Raw genomic sequence first — 17030 nt, 5'->3', positions numbered from 1 at the left:
CTGATCTTTCCTGCTGAGGAGATCTGCTCTTACATTCCTTTCTCCCGCACGAACCTGGTGAGAAGCTTGATTCCTCTTTCTTCTGCCCACAGAAGAAGGTCTCTTGCTGTCTCGTACAGGGAGAAGGAATGCGTCCCCCCCTGTTTCCTGATGTATGCCAGAGCTGTAGTGTTGTCCGCGTTGACCTGCACTACCGATCTTCTGACTTTGGGCTCGAAAGCCTTCAGAGCCAAACCACACAGCCATCAACTCCTTTCTGTTGATGTGCCAGGCTACCTGGTCCCCCACCCAGGTACCTGACACTTCGTTGGTTCCCAGAGTTGCACCCACCCATGTCCGACGCGTCGGAGAACAACACCAGGTTGGGGGTCTGTGATTGAAGAGACAGTCCCTTCGCAAAGAGGTTGGGATCTGTCCACCATAAGAGATGTCTCTTTGATGTCCTGGGATAACGACAGGGAGAACGTCAAATCCTGAGAACGAGACTCCAATTCCGATGAAGAAAGAATTGGAGCGGTCTCAGGTGCAACCTTCCTAGGGAAACGAATTGCTCCAGAGAGGAGAGTGTCCCCCAGCAGGACTCATCCACTCCTCACTGTGCATACTTCTATTCCCTAAGAAGGTTGTTACTCTCTCGAATCCTCGGGCGGGCTATCCTTTCCTGCGAGGGAAAAGCCCGAAAACTCAGAGAGTTCATCTGTATCCGAGATACACACTCTTGCTCGGGAATTAGTGATGACTTCTTGAAATTGACGAGAAGTCCCAAAAGCCTTCGTCAATTCTAAAGTACTTGTAAGTCCTTCAAACAACGATCTTCTGAAATGGCCCTTATTAGCCAATCGTCGAGGTACATGGATATCCTCACCCCTTTCAAATGAAGCCATTGAGCCACATTCCTCAAACAAAATCCCGTGACACTTGAGGGGGCCGTCGAGGAGGCCGAAACACAGAGCGCCCTGAACTGAAAATTTTCACCCCCCCATCATGATAATGAGAAACTTCCCTCGAGGAAGGATGGATCGTACGTGGAAGTAAGAGTCCTGTAAATCCAAGGAAACCATCCAGTCCCCTGGACGAAGCGCTGCCAGCACTGATGAAGGCGTTTTTCCATCGTGAACTTCTTCTTTCTACGAAGAAGTTCAGGGCGCTTACATCCAAACACGGTCTCCATCCCCCTGAGACTTTCGGAACTAGGAAAAGGCGGTTGTAGAAGCCCGATGAATGATGGTCTGTCACTAGTTCGATAGCCCCCTTCTCCAGCATCTGATTACTACGCTAGATGGAGAGCTTGATTCATGATGGGGTCTCTGTACCTGGCCGTCAGTTCCCTTGGGATGGTCGTCAAGGGAGGTCTTTCGACGAAAGGATGAGGTAACCTCTCCTCAAATAGAAAGGGTCCAAGGATCCGCCCCTTTTTGGGCCCAGACTTCTGCAAACCTAAGAGTCTGGCGCCCACCGTTGTTTGAAGGACTTGCAAGTTATTTGGGGGCTTTAACAGACTTGGCGAAAGTCTTACCCCTTCTGAAGGTCTACGACCTCTAAACGTAGAGGTTCTTGATGAAGATGCCCCTCGAAAGGGTTTCTCGAACACTTGCCTTTCCTTCTTAGCCTTGGTAGGGAAAGAAGGGCGAGGTTTCTTGCCGACTTGTGCCAAAACGTACCTGGGTGGCTTTGGCCGAAAGTGACCTCGAAATGTCCTGCACTCGCGATTGTTCGGGAACAACTGAGTAGACAGAGGAGCAAACAGCAAAGAAGACCTCTGAGCATGGGAGACCGACTTTCGTTAAGAAGGAACAGTAAACCGCCGACTCTTCTTCACGATGCCGGCCCCATAAAGGGAGGCGATTTCACTCGCTCGTCTCTTACTGACTTGTCCATACAAGACAAAACACACATAAGATCATCTGGTGAAATTGACTCTGGCACTTCAATTTTCTTGGCTAGAACTCCAACGACCAATCAAGGAAGTTAAAGACTTCTAGCACTCTAAACATACCTTTGAGCAATGATCCAATTCGTTCATTGCCCAAGTCGTCTTAGCAGAGTTAAGGGCAGTTCTCCTTGTCGTTTTTTTTTTTTAATCTACCAGTGCCGAAAAATCCAAATCAGCCGAAGACGGTGGAGACCCAATCCTAAGGGCTCTCCTGTTTCGTACCAGAAACCAGCGCGTCCTGATAACTTCGAAGGAGGAAAAGCGAACATCGTTTTCCCCGCTTCTTCTTTGGAAGCCATCCAGGAACCAAAACTCCTCAGTGCCTTCTTCATAGAAAGAGTTGGCTTCATCCTCACACAAGAAGAACTCTTCGCTGTCTTCGCCGTTGAAAAAAGTGAGTGAGGAGAAGGAGGAGCGTAGGAGTAAGGGAATCCCAAAAACTTGTAAAAGTAGCTCTGTAAGCTTCTTGTAAGAAGAGACAGCAGCAGAAGTGTTCGGTTCCTCATCCGAACCTTCTAGGACGTCTTGTCGAGGTGAGCGCGGAAGATCCTTAGGTGACGAAGGGATCCTAGCAGGAGTTGAGCGAGAGGTTGGAGAACGCCTCCTTAGAAGAGTTCACATCCACTGGAGAACGATGAGAAGATCTGGGAAGTTCTACGATGAGAACTCCCTCTTCGAGGTATAAGGAATCTCAGCCGAAGGAGAGGTAGGGCTCCTACTCCGAGAATTCTCGGAAACATCCGCAGGGCGCTTACGAGGATGCGAGCTCCTATATACTCTATGCACCTGATCCTGAGCGAGCGGCTGCCAGGAGAGAGCGCCTATCGAGAGCAGAGGCTCGCTTGCGCGGGCTCTCCATACCTGTCCAGTTGCGTACGATCAACGGAAGTTCGACTGGAAGGCGAAATGCGCACCTACTAGGAGAAGGTCTGCTTGCGAGACTCTTGACGTCTAACAAGAGGGTAACATTCAGGAGAAGGGCGCTTCAAAAAACTAACGAGCGCCTACTTGGAGAATGGCGCTTCCGGGATTCCTGGTGCCTACCAAGAGACAAACAGTCAGGAGAAGTGCGCTAGAAGCGAGAGCGCCCTACACGGAGGAGAAGGGCGCTTGAAAGACTCTTGTTGTCTGCCCTTAGGAGAATAATCAGGAGTATGACGCCTTAAAAGAGACGAGCGCCTACTAGGAGGAGCTATGTGAGTAGGCTCTTGGCGCCTACCTTGCGGGGAGCGGCTAACAGTATGCCGTCTATCATGCACACGACTCCTACCAGACTCTAGATGCCTGTCAGGAGAGAAGTCACGATCCGATACTCGAGGAGAGTGACATCTGGAAGAAGAACGCCTACTTGTATAAGGGAGCCTTCTATAATCTTGAGGCTGCTGAGGAGAAGTCTCCACGCGAGGGAGTTGAAGAAATGCGTGATGAGCAGGTGCAGTGCGCTTACCGGAAGCGGGAATCCAATCTGGAGAAAAAACTTCTTTCTCCATAGAGCGTCCTACCGATGTTTGGCGCCTTGAAATTGAAAGAGAGCCAGGCGAGCGAGGGCGCTCACGCGAGTGAGGGCGCTCCCGCGAGCGAGGGCGCTCACGCGAGCCCCCAGCTTCATACGAAACCTCCCCATATGAAGGAGAACGATCCTCTGAAGAGCGGCGCCTAGATCTCTTGATCGGAGAGAAACGTCCTTCTTCCTACGTGATCTAACTGCTAGAGAGTCTGCTAGCGCCGTGATCTGAGCTTGAAGTCACGCGAGTACTCTCGTAGGAGAATCTTCTAGTTCTTCCTCGGAAGCAGGCGCCGAGCGCGGAGCGCGAGAAGAAGAACGATCACAGGATTTCTTGTGTTTCTTCGCCTCCACCGCCGATTCTTCCGGGAAAACTTCCGGACTAGAAGCCAAAGGACTGCAGGGAGCCTTCCAAGCCCTCTTCAACGGGCGCGACGCATCCGGGGAGTTCCAACCTCTCTTCGGAGAGGGAGACGACGAAGAGGAGAAGCATTGGCGTAGGAGCTCCTTCTTGTAGCGATCCGAGGCAGCCTGGAGCGTACTTCAGGATCTGCCGAGGGGGACGCCTGACCGGTGGGGGCTCTCCCTAGCCCTCCTGCGGCTTTCGACTTCCTACTCCACTGGAACTGGGAGTCTGGAAGAGGTCTAGGCCTAGAGGCACTAAGGAGCCGGTCAGACGCACCATCCACAACACTGGGGACACTGCACTGATCACTAACACTCTCCTTACCTTCCAACTGACGAATCTTCTGATCCACAGAACGATTCTTGGCTTTCATTCAGAGCTGCCGCCTCCGAAGGCGAATCTCCGGCTTCGGTGCGGGGAGCCGGGCTGCAACTTGGGAAGAACGGTTCTAATTCTACGTTAGTACTATTAGGATCCACATCCAACTCACTCATTCTAGATCTGCTAGAACTTCTAAGGAGAAGCCTTACGCACTCTATCACGTTCCAACTTCCTAACATAAGAAGAGAGAGCCTTATATTCTTCTTCATTCAATCCCTTACATTCACTACAAGGGTTAGCAAACGCACAATCATTCCCCCTGCATTTCATGCAAACCGTGTGGGGGTCTACCGAAGCTTTCGGCAACCTCACCTTACATCCTTCATTCACGCAAACCCCATAAACAACACCGAAGTTTTAACTACCGATTCTAGATCAGACATCGTTAAAGAAAATCAAACTCAAAATCAAAACGGTCCACAATCAGCGTATGCAAGCCAAACAAAGCGAATACGTCACCAAAAGAAGTCCAAAATTAATCCAGGCAAGCGAGAATCGAAAAACTATCGAGAGGAACCGACAACAGTTGTTATCGTTCCCGCGACAGAGAAAAATCTGACAAGCTTACGGGAGTGGTTCGTACATCCGCCACCCAGCGGCGGTAAGGTAGACCACCTGACCTACCTGTCGCGTGTGCCGCGAGATTGAAATTCTGTCGGGAACGTCGGAGACTATAGCTCAAGATATATCTGTCAGGGGAAGTTCATGTACAAAATTAATTTTTGGATGGCAGCAGTACACTGGATTGACAGTCAGTTGGAAGCATTCAGGGGGACGCTGGTTTTTGTAACTGCCTGAATACAATATGGTCTTCAACAAAATCTAAATTTTTTCCTTCAACTGACTGATTTTATTCTGTTTCAACAATTTTAAATTTTTGCTTATCTTTTCATTACTGTATTTCAATTTTACCAGTAAAACGCTTATATTATTTTTGGGTTATTTATATTTTGAATATATGGATGTGTGGGTGCACATGTTGCAGATGACTGAATGAATGAGCACCTTCAATCCATTGAAAATGTCATTTTTAATCAGCCAGTGGTGTGATATTATAACCTGGGAATTCCACAACAAAACACTTTTTTTTCTCTATTTATTTCAACCCCAATATACATGGCACATTTTCAAAATATACAAATATTTGTAAGACCTTACAGAATAATGGGACTCCAAATACAACTTTGGAAATGCGGAAGTACAAGAAAAACGTAATGCCTTAAGACTTTAAGTGCATCTTCATTGCAAAAATATCCACTTCTAAAATAGCTTTCAACTATCTCTTAAAATTACATAAATAATTACAAAGATGACAGTAACAATGTCACTAACAGATCTCATCGTAAAATACTTGGCAAGTGTTACACATTTAATTCAACTGGACTGCTCAACCACAGACTAAGATGAAATCACAATGTGCGAAAGACAAGAATACAGTTTTGGGAGAAGGCAGAAAGGCACTTAAGCTACAGACTCGAACACTGAAATATTACACCGGACTGAAATTGCTAAAGCTAACACTGCTAAATGGCATCATGAATGAAATAAATTAAATACGACAGACATCTGCAGCCCTCTTCTTTTTCGACAATTCTTTATGAGATTCAACAAACCATCACTCCATACATAGATGCAAAGGTTTGGAGAGAAACAAGGCAGTGAACAAAAAAAAAGTATTAGCGTATCGGTTGGCATGTACTTTTCATACCACCCAGCTACAAAACCTGATACAGGTATTACAGGATTAGGACCCACTACAGCCTGAAAGTATTTGCTGTTTAAAACTGCAAAAGCTACCTTGAACCTTTTCCTGCAACTTGCAGAGACGACCATTTAAGTGTTCATGAAAATATCCCATGCAAATATTCATGGAAACTATGATACCATGATAAATATGATGTTACAAAAATAGTTTAACCAGACCAATGAGCTCAAAATCTTAACTCTCATGGATGGCCAAAAATTTAGAAAACTTCATAATACCCTATATGTGAACTCTTCCTAAAATGGATAAAATACATCCCTAGAAAAAGTTTTGAAACACTTACCATCAAACTCACTTGATTACATTACAAGCTTTGAAATTGGCAATAATGGAAGCATTATCTAAAGTGTATCTTTAAATAATAAAGGTATTTCTCCTGGGATGCCACAGATATGGAATACAGGCAGTCCCTGGGTTACGACGGGTTCGGCTTACGACGTTCCGAGGTTAAGGCGATTTTCAATTACATTCATCAGAAATTATTTCCAGGGTTACGACGCCTACAACGCTCATCTGGCAGAAGAAATATGACACCAAAAATGCAAAATAATCAATATTTGAAGGTTTTTTTTTATGAAAAATGCAGTAAGAATGCAGTTTACATAGTTTTGAATGCACCCAAAGCATTAAAAGCAAGGTTTTCTTAGGATTTTGGGTGATATTTTGGCTTACGATGATTTTCGGGTTACAACGCATCTCAAGAACGGAACCCCTGTCGTAACTGGGGGACTGCCTGTATATGAAAGAATACCAAACCGATTTCACTGCCCATCTAAATTGACTTCCTAGATGAACCTTCTATTCTTATTACAACCATTGGAAGTAAAATTCCCATTTGTTCTACTACTTGAAAATTTTTCCTGCTTCTTCTCAGAACCAATACTGATCTCAAAATGCTTAGAAATGTAACCAACAACATTAAAAAATGGCTGTGTGGAAAATTGATCTTGAAAACTCAATACTACAGTACCTTTTTATAGAAATATATATAAATACTATACTCAATCTTTCATAAGTTGAAATAATTTTACTGATAGTATATTAGGTACAGTTAAAAAATGTGAATAACTACTGCGTCTGTGCACTGATTACAATTGACTTGAAAACATTCCTCTTCACAACAAAGTGAGTTAGCTGTTTTTAAATGACCAAAGGAAGACAATTATGGAAGATAATGAAAATCCCTCAAATTTCATGCTAGTTAATATGTTTCATCAATTTTGTACCAGCCTATGTATATATATATATATATATCAATTTCTCTATTGCACTTTTTACAAAATTTATAAAATAATACCATCTTGTAATTCACCCTACAGAAACCTTTCATGTTAAGAAAATATTCTACAGCTGCAACTACCCAAATACTTGGAACAATACACATCCAACTGGTGAATTCAGCAGTTGAATATGACACAAACATGGCCACTTCAACACCAAACTGATAAAATGCAAACAAGGAACCAAATACATGCTAAAACACTTGCAACATGAAGGTGATGGGTCACTTGTTATAAATAACAAAATCTGTGGGACTTTCAAATTCTGTGACACCTCGCAGTGATTATCACAGCAATTACAAAAACCAAGAGCCTCTATATTACCAGCAAAACTACCTAACTGAGACATTCTTGTTTTAGATATTTCACTGCAAATACACATACCGAAGAAAAATTGTGAATTTGTGGCACAAACTACAGGGAAAATTCTACTCAAATACTTTTCACTTGACTACAAGCTCAATTATATCAAAACGGACAAGACTTACTGAAATGACTTACTGGAAATATCACTCCAATATAAAATTTTAGCCAGAACGTGACATATTTGAAACTTCTAAACTAAATGGCGCTAAGAAATAAGGTTTATTAAGTACAGAACATTCCGCAATACAAAGATTTCTTGTTCTTGTACTTACTTCACCTACTTTTTAGCAATATCATGTTTCCATTCTATCAATCAAATTTTGTGACAAGAAATTAAAAGTAGAAGGGTGAAATTTTCAAATCTCATGTTATTAAAAAAAAAAACATGCAAGGAAAAGTCATGAAATGAGAAATGTAACTGAAAATAAGAAAAATTAGCCTATATGTACAACAGCCATTAAAAAATCTATTAAATAGGAAATGCTTACAGAACCTGCATAAATATTAATGCCCAAAAGACCCATGACATTTGTTTGTAAAAGCGTACAAATCTGGGAAAACAAGCTATTATAAATTTCTTGGTCTTGTATCTCAGGATCTTCATTCAATATTTCTTATGGTATTGTACTGTTTCTTAAGTAATTATTATTACCCAGATCAGCCTAAAATAAAACTGTCCTAGACAGAACCCTAGAATATAGTTTGTCTCGTAACTGTAGTAATAATGATGATACTACTAGTATTTAAGAACATTAAATTTCAAGCTGTCTCACAGTTTCTGATCACCTGCCACAAGAGTAAACACAGGCAACTGGTGATTTACTAAAAGTTTTAAGAAATACCCTAAACCTATTCCAAGCGTAAATTTACATTTATTTTGAATAATAAACTGAGCAAATCCAGAGCCTGACATATTAAATTATGCTAAACTTACTAATCCATAGCTTTGAATTGTCAAATCTTGACATTTTATAGTTAAGCAATACCAATACATCATTCCAAATAAGTAAATACATAAATACATATGGAAAAATGCTTTACAAATGCATGTTCTGATCCTCACTTATTCAAGTTTCATGACACATTTAAGTTCAATGTTTTATCTCTAAGAATTTTGGAAAAAATATCCAAATTTTAACATATAAGTAAAACTTAACTTGGGCAGTTCATATATATGTTACGCATAATGTGGATAATTGCCTAATGTGAACATTAGGCAGAAAAATTGCCTAATCTCCATATTACGCAATTTGTTTTGCACAATGTTGACAATAGGCAAATTACTTGCCTATTGTCAACATTAGGCATGATTTTCAGATTAGGCAAGGGTATTTTGCCTAATGTGAATTGAATGACGAACCACTGTAACTAGAGAGTTGTTCGAATGTTGTTCGAAACTTTGGGTCTGTCACTTAAGCCCATTATCCTTTGGGTCAGTGTGCTACGCTGAGGGTCCCGGATGTCGATCATGGTCCAACAGATCTTAAAAATCTGTTAGTGGTCGTCCTCTGGGAACAAGATGGACTATACACTGTAGGTCATCGGACCGGGTTTAATTCTGACCCAAAATTTAAGTGCAATCAAACAGCCCCTGATAAAGTCTGAAGAGGTTACTGATATCTGCCTATCGCTTAGAACAGCAACAGGAAGAACCACTGGTGGGCACAAGGATATAAGAAAGTGCCAATGTACTACTCAATGTACATCAGGACGATGCAGCTGCCTAAGAAAAAAATTAAATGCAACTCAGGCCATCCACACCCGGGCAGATCATGCAAAAATTTCTGATTCGACTCAACTGAACCCTGAGATCTATTGACTTATTTCTCTTTTACTGATATTGCACTAATTATGTTTGTGTTTATTCAAATAAATTGGAATTCTTTAAACTGCCTCTACATTAACCATGTTGCATTCTCTTGTAACCTCCTGTCGGTTGTCTGCAGGATTAATTGCCATTTTCTACACTAAACCATAATGTATGTTTAGATTAGGCAGTTCGTATTCACATCGGGCAAAATTGAGCTGCATAATTTGAACAACAGGCATATTTGGCCTAATGTTAACAAATTGTAAACTTTATGCAAACTGCTTGCTTAATGTACATTAGGCAATTTTCTGCCTAATGTTCACATTAGGCAATTATCCTACATTATGCGTAACATATATATATTATATTAATATATTATAATATATAATTATAAATATTATATATAAATATATATTTAATATGTATATATATATATTTTGTATAATTATATATATATATATATAGATATATATATATATATATATATATATATATATATGTATATATATATATATATACTATATAATATATATAGATATATATATATATATATATATATAATATTAAAAAAAATCAGATATCTAAATATTCTCTGAAAACCAAATAATAAAACAAAAATTGATATACAATATGTGCATACAGTGAGTTATAATTGAATTTAAAAATTTAAAAATTAATGCTGCTCTTGACAGAGTTTTAAGCATACTGACACTGGCCCTGAAAGGACTACTGTACCAATTTGTTTATGTTAAACTTGGCCCAAACAGCAATTTAACTCCACTATAAAAAGAAAGGGTTCTTTGCAGCAAAGTACTGCAAAGGATATATAGGTAAATAACATGATATTAGCATTGCAAAAATATCAGAAATCTTGCTGAGTATATCAGCTTATAACATATTCCCTTTATGCACACTGGTACACAAATTTTGTGATGAATTCAAGCATCCTTCAGTAACTGCAACAGTGTATTATAGTCCAAACTGGAATACTTAGTAAAGCAAATGTGTCTGTATTTTTAATACTCACATACGAGGGAAAAATCTGGAAAGTATACACATCATCTGCCTTAACATAATCTGTGCAACCAGGTACTACAGCATCACAAAATAGCCAAATCATAAAACTGCTCTGCAGTATAACAAAAGTAAAAAGAGTAGCTTATGGGATTTAACTCACATAAAGTAAACATTAATGGATTAAAAACTTATTTCTAGTAAGGTAAACTATATCACCAACAAAATGTACAGCCACCTACGTAACCCATGACAATATTCTATTCATACAGACAGTAACAATGAAATTCAAGTGATGAGATGAGCTGAAAGGCACACAAAATGACATTTTCCATTCATAAACTGAAATAGTCCATACCTATGTTTACTTACAAAGATGAGATCATGTTGGCTTACAACAAACACAAAAAAACTGTATATATAGGAAAAATTGCCTATCACAATAATAACCTGCCTCATGGGCGATCTTCCAAGATTATTCTAACGCTGCAAAAGGCAAAACTGGACGGGGCAATTTAAAATAGCGGCAGTAACAACCAACAGTGCTTGTATAAAAATTCTATAATCTTTAAAAGTAAAAAATGCATTACAGATGAACTCTTGATGGATCATGCTTCATTTAACAACTTGTGCTAGCAAGACGGTCTATACTTCACAAGAATGGTAGCACTTTTGAAAGATTACTCTTATAACTGCTTACTTGTAAATGCCAGTAACTTACAAGTTAGCATGCAAGAAAGACAAGACAACATTGTAAACATTATATGAAAGTTTATATTTCCATTGCTCCTTGGCATCTTCTGACATATATTATGAATGAACACAGCAAAAATCACTGGGATATAACCTTTCGCTGTCCTAAAAAAAAAGCCAGCATTTAGGCCAATGTTGAAAACTTTTTTTGAAATCAACCCCAATCAACATAGTCAACAAGTTCTATGTATTCATAATCTAAACTGTGTCAAAAAAACATGGCAAAATTAAAGCATAAATTCAAGAGTTAACTACTACTCTGTATCAAGCTTTTATGTTTTTCTGGAAGATGCTTTAAATCAACCTAGCCCTGTTTAAGTATGCGATCAACACCTGGTATACAAATTTGTACTGAGCAATTGTCTGTACAAGAGCCATCCGTTGTTGTCGTAGGTGATGCAATACCTTTGGGGGATCTAATGGCAAGTTGTGGTCAGTAGCCTCCAACAGCAGATCACAAAGTATGGTGACCCCTGAGCGGCCAACACCAGCTGAGCAATGGACCAACACAGGAGTGTTCCTGTTTCGGCCTACTCCACGCACCTCATTATACGTGTATCGCCTCAGAGTTGAGAGTTCCTCTAAAAAGGCTGTAAAATAACATTAATATTAATAATAACTATATATAAAATGCTGTTGAGGAAATCATAAAACTTATATAACAGTACAATTCTACTTAATTTAGAATAGTATTGTAAATGGAAAAGTTTACTAGATTTTACACACATATATCACAAATCATCTTCAAATAAATTAGGGCAACCAAACTAGTATGTCATTCTAGACTTCTATGGCATTCTGATTATGTTAAAGATATGTGAGAGCTAAATGAGCAAAGACCAAGGCGACGGCACGATGAGCCTTAGCATTACGTACACGTATACTTCTAGCCACTATTCTTTCTATCACACAACAAAATTATTTTCAGTCTAATGCTATATTAACATAATCTATCATAGAAAGAAACTGAAGACAACACTTACATATGAAGCCTTGTGTATCTTCTGGACATCCATGATCTGCCCAATCTGTAAACTGCAGGTGCCAAATAGTTCTGGTCTTACGAGTTGGGACGTGAACAATTTGTAATCTACTCGTGACGTGGGATCCTGTCACTGTGCTGTGTTTTCTGAACACTCGATACTGGAAAATTAAAACAGGCCATGATAAAATTGTCAGTTAAAACATTAGTAATGGGGCTATTCACCAAATACCCAAAGGTCAGACAAGTGTGATTAATTCATATATGTAGTTACATCCTTTTTGGCAAGAACACCTTACCACAGTCCAACAGTTAGTTTAATACCAGATTCATTACTCTACAACACTTAACATTTACTAAAGACGATGAGTTTCCGAGAGGTAATGAATATATTTGATATGGTCCTAATGATTGCTGCTTTGGGTGCATGTAATCAGTTTTTTATTTCATTTTGACAGAAACATATGCAAGGATCCAACATATTTAAATATTTATACTGGCTATGTTAACATGTGATTTTAACAGAAAGACTACGTACAAAATTTATAAGGCACATCCAAAGATTTTTCTTAAATATGTAGTAGTGAAAATTAGAGCAAAGAAAACTTAAAAGTTGTACTGCTTTGTGGAAGAGAACAATGGGAATGCTAACACAATAACAATACCAATTGTACAAGTTTTAAAAAAAAATTCTGAAAATATATATTATTAAATAAATGAACCAACCTGTCCACATTCAACACTTGTGTTGTCGGTTTGGGGCCAGTACGGAAAACTTTTACTGGTGGCTGTATCACCTGTTACAGATGTCAACATAACAACCAGAAACACATCTGCTTCCCAAACACACTGCCAAAAGTGTGAGACTGTGTTGGCTAAAGGTCCCTGACAGCAGATATAAAACCGCTGACTCTCTCCAACACTTGCCTGAAAAATCCAACAAAGAAACTTTAATTCTCACAAGAATATTGCAATGTTAGTGACAAGGCTGCATTTTATCAATAATTAACATGACCACAATTATTGTCATCATCTAATGCTCCATCATCATCAGATGCTCCAACTAGCCAGACATTCAAACTATAACAATGCTAGTCTAAAGATGGTTTGTTTGTATGGTGTTGGATCACGTTAAGCCTGCAAACTATTTCTGATACATTAAAGTACTTTGGTACAGTATTTCTATATCTTTGTTACCCTTTGAAATGTAAAATGATCTAAATTATGTTAGTAATTTTCAGTTTTTCTTTCTGTAATAATTATGAATATAAATCTAAAAATTTAAGTTGGACTCTATAGTAAGGTAGCTCCTAGCCTTAGGAACGATACCAGGAATTCTTTCATTTATTATTTAATTATTCAACATTTTACTCCTTATCTGACATACTCTATTTACATTACTGCATTGGCAAGTTTAGCAATAACTGAATTTCTTAAATAAAAAGTATAAATTTTGTAGCTTGCCAAGATAGGATCCTCAGCTTTTATGCACTGAAAGTAAACTCATTTGGTCACAACCTCTCCTACTTTAATGCAACTTTATTCAATCAGACTTCTTAAAAGAAAATACTTACTGTAATATGGGAGGCATTTATATATCCACTTTTGTTATCCTTGGCTGGTGTGATTTTCACTCTATTTTCTTCATAAGGTACAATATCTTTGTACCTATTCCGTGGAATGTTATCTGGCTTCATGGAGGTTGTGAAATCAGCATTGGGTTTTTTTCTAGGAATTGCTTCGTACTCTTGTAAAATATCTGAGGCAAAAAGCTTGCTCTCTAACTGCAGGACCTGTCAAAAGGGGAAACACTTACTGTCAAATTTTCTCCTACTAGATATACTCTTCTTGAAACAGAAACATAGTAAATAGCAAAAAGACTTTTTAAATATTAGTAAATGGCACAAAGACTGTTTAAAATATTAACCTTGAGTATAAAATAACAGCAACAATTCTAATCTTAAAAAAAAATTACCCACATATAGCAACTTGAGATGACAACAGATGACCATCAAAGTCACATTGAAATAAAATTTTGTTTACTCAAGGATAGAAAGCATACTTGTTACACCTCTATTGACCTGATGTAAAAATACCTATTTTCCATATATATTTATGTTTCCAGGATACTAAGAACCTTTATTTTAAGAAATCTCATCCATCAATGAGAATTGCTAAGGTAAATATTTGTTCAGTGTTTTTTAAAAAATAATTTTTTTTAAACATTTCTTCATACTCAAATGCTTTCTACATAAAAAAACAAAATGATCTAAAAAAAAACCTGCTATCTCTTCACCTATAACGACCTATTTATATCTTTGTTGTATCCCCTGTTTATCATGAAGATGCTTCACCTCAAGTTTCCACCACCACACTCTTACTTTCAACAAATGTATTTCTTTTCCAGAAATAACTTACCTTAACAATTCTATCACACATTTCAATACTGTATTTGTCTTGCGAGACACACCTACATTCCACAACTTTTCAGAACTCTTACCTCATCTTACCAATTACGTGACTCATCTCTTCCCCCACCCAAACGTCATCTGTTACATTTAATCTTGTCTACAAACTCCATTCTTTTACCTTCTATACTAACATTCATAGCTTCTATCTTCATGTCTCCTTTTTCCTCAGAGATGATTTCACTAGTCTGCAACTTACTTCACCATTGTGACTGTATTAACCTTTTATGTTATCATTATTACCTGGTCTACTCAGAATTCTTGACCAACAACCCCTATACATAAAAGTACCTGTGGTCTACATAGTAAATATATAGTACACTATAAAAATAGGGCTGCATCCAATAAAAGGATGACTATTGCAGACTTGAGTTTCCAGTGCCTAAAAGACCTTATCTCATGCCTTACATTGGACATTGCAACAATACTAACAAAATTTAAAACATGTACTGTAAATACAGCAGCATCTTACCCTGGGGTCCTTTGGCACAGACTTTGAAGGAGTCACCCCTCGAAGTACATCAGGTGTTGCACCTTTTGCAGACCCTGCAGAGTTCAAGAGGTTTTCACTACTTTTTGAAACTTCCTTCTTAGAAAGCACTCCTTCCTGACCACCATGGGCATCAGCTGTCACAAAGTTTGAGGCAAGCGCTGCTGTCTCTGTTTGACCTGCAACTAACACAGGTCCCATAGGTGGTGCTCCCCATTTTTTTCTCGGGGAGAGCTTTCCACCGCCACCCTCGTTACTCGTATCATTGGGATGCGGTGGTGCTTGCTGTTTTAGCTGCTGTTTGGCAACCATTGTCTGCTGTGCTGGTTGCTGCTGTTGACTTTGTTGTAGCTGCTGTTGTAGCTGCTGTTGTAACTGCTTCTGCTGCTGAAGCTGCCTCTGTTGCTGCTCCTTAACCTGCTGTCTTTTCTCCTGAACCTGTCTCTGTTGTTCTTGGGGAGGTCTCTGCTGTTCTTGTGGTTGCCGCTGTTGCTGTTTCACCTGCTGCTGTAACTGCTGTTGCTGTATGTGAAGATGAGCACTCTGATTATGAAGCTGAACACTCTGTTGTTGCTGTTGAGCTTGCAGCTGTTGCTGTTGTTGGAGCTGCTGATCCTTCTTCTGCTGAAGCTGCAATTTCTGCTGCAATTGTTCCTTCTGTTGGAGTTGTATTTGAATGTGCTGTTGCTGCTGTAGTGAAAGAGCTTGCATCTGCTGCTGAAGATGTAAGTGATGGTGATGGCTGTGTCTCAATTCTTGCTGTGCACTAAAGACAGGAATCTGTCCCATAGCAGCATTGATGGCTTCAATAGGACCTCGCTGTTGTTCCCCAAGACGATTTTCTATGTATATCTGGGGCTCAATAGCTGCCTGTCGTACAGGCTGTGACAAGGCCCTGCTTCTCCCTCCCTGAAGGTCCTCTCCAGGAAGCCCCACTATATGACTACCCTGTGTAGTAGCTACAACACCGAGAGAGTTGCTGTCGATTTCTGGCGCTGACCTTGTGCGTTCTCTTGGCTCATCTGTCCTCAGGACACCAATGTTCTGATAAATGGGCTCTTGGGAACTCTGAACACCACCGGAATATTGAGCTGATTCTGCTGTGTATTGTCCAGTAAACTGTGTAGCATAATGAGGTCCACCAGGATACTGAGTGGCAGCACTACCTTGCTGCTGTGATGGCTGTCCCTGCTGTTCCCCTGTGAACAAAGGATTGATGTTTCTATTTGTTCCTATGGCTACATGGCCATTACTTAGTTGATAAATGGCATCCAGATCATCACAAGAGTAATTGTGACTGAATGAGTGAAGTGGATGAAGGAAAGAACTACCAGTTTCGGTAGTCCTTGTTAACTCGTTGCGAAGACTTTCCACAGCTTCACTGAGATCGGCCAAGTTCTCGTAAGTCCTCGAAAGGTCTGGCGACCCAAGGCACCCTAATGAAGCAGTCACCAGTGCCCTTCTTCTTGATGCTAAATCTGGACTGTTGTTATTCCCCTGAAGGTCAAAAGAGGGCTCATAAATATTGAATAAACATTACTGGAGATTCTAACTGCACTCACTACATAATTACATAAATATACGTACATATGCAAATTTTCAAAATTTGGTGTTTGCCAAACCGACAAGCTAAAATAAAAGTGAGATAATCTTACTTACATCATACCTAGAATTTCAATGCTAAATGTAATTCAGTAATGGTAAATTCTAAATATAAAAGTCACCTCATAGATATTCTACCTGATTACTAGAGGCCAAGTCAGGAGTACTGTTGCTGGATGGTTTACTATATGGATAAGGTGGCGGAGGTTTGTACACATGGAGTAACTGTTGGTCTTGTGGCCCCCTACTGTTTACATCTCTGCCACCGTCAGCTCT

The 17030-nt window shown here is 39.6% G+C and overlaps 2 protein-coding genes across 4 annotated transcripts in view; one reads left to right on the top strand and one right to left on the bottom strand.

The window, feature by feature from the left end:
- The window catches only part of LOC135211813 (uncharacterized), a 395519-nt gene that overhangs the window by 275970 nt on the left and 102519 nt on the right, over positions 1 to 17030 (top strand). The gene's annotated exons all lie outside the window — the stretch shown is intronic.
- Positions 10015 to 17030, bottom strand: part of LOC135211894 (tyrosine-protein phosphatase non-receptor type 14-like) — a 68102-nt gene continuing 61086 nt past the window's right edge. For 2 of the 3 annotated variants that reach the window (XM_064245122.1, XM_064245121.1), the window contains exons 17-22: positions 16893 to 17030; positions 15135 to 16649; positions 13769 to 13987; positions 12921 to 13121; positions 12196 to 12355; positions 10015 to 11802 (exon numbers count right to left, since the gene is read on the bottom strand). The exon at positions 16893 to 17030 is cut by the window's right edge and continues 52 nt beyond it. In XM_064245122.1, the coding sequence (XP_064101192.1) occupies positions 11507 to 11802; positions 12196 to 12355; positions 12921 to 13121; positions 13769 to 13987; positions 15135 to 16649; positions 16893 to 17030 (2529 nt within the window). In that variant the 3' untranslated portion in view covers positions 10015 to 11506. The remainder of the gene's footprint in view (positions 11803 to 12195; positions 12356 to 12920; positions 13122 to 13768; positions 13988 to 15134; positions 16650 to 16892) is intronic. The other variant, XM_064245123.1, reaches the window with a different exon arrangement.

The sequence above is a fragment of the Macrobrachium nipponense genome, chromosome 40, assembly GCF_015104395.2.
Source record: "Macrobrachium nipponense isolate FS-2020 chromosome 40, ASM1510439v2, whole genome shotgun sequence".
NCBI lineage: Eukaryota > Metazoa > Arthropoda > Malacostraca > Decapoda > Palaemonidae > Macrobrachium > Macrobrachium nipponense.
This window is presented reverse-complemented; position numbering and strand designations above follow the sequence as displayed.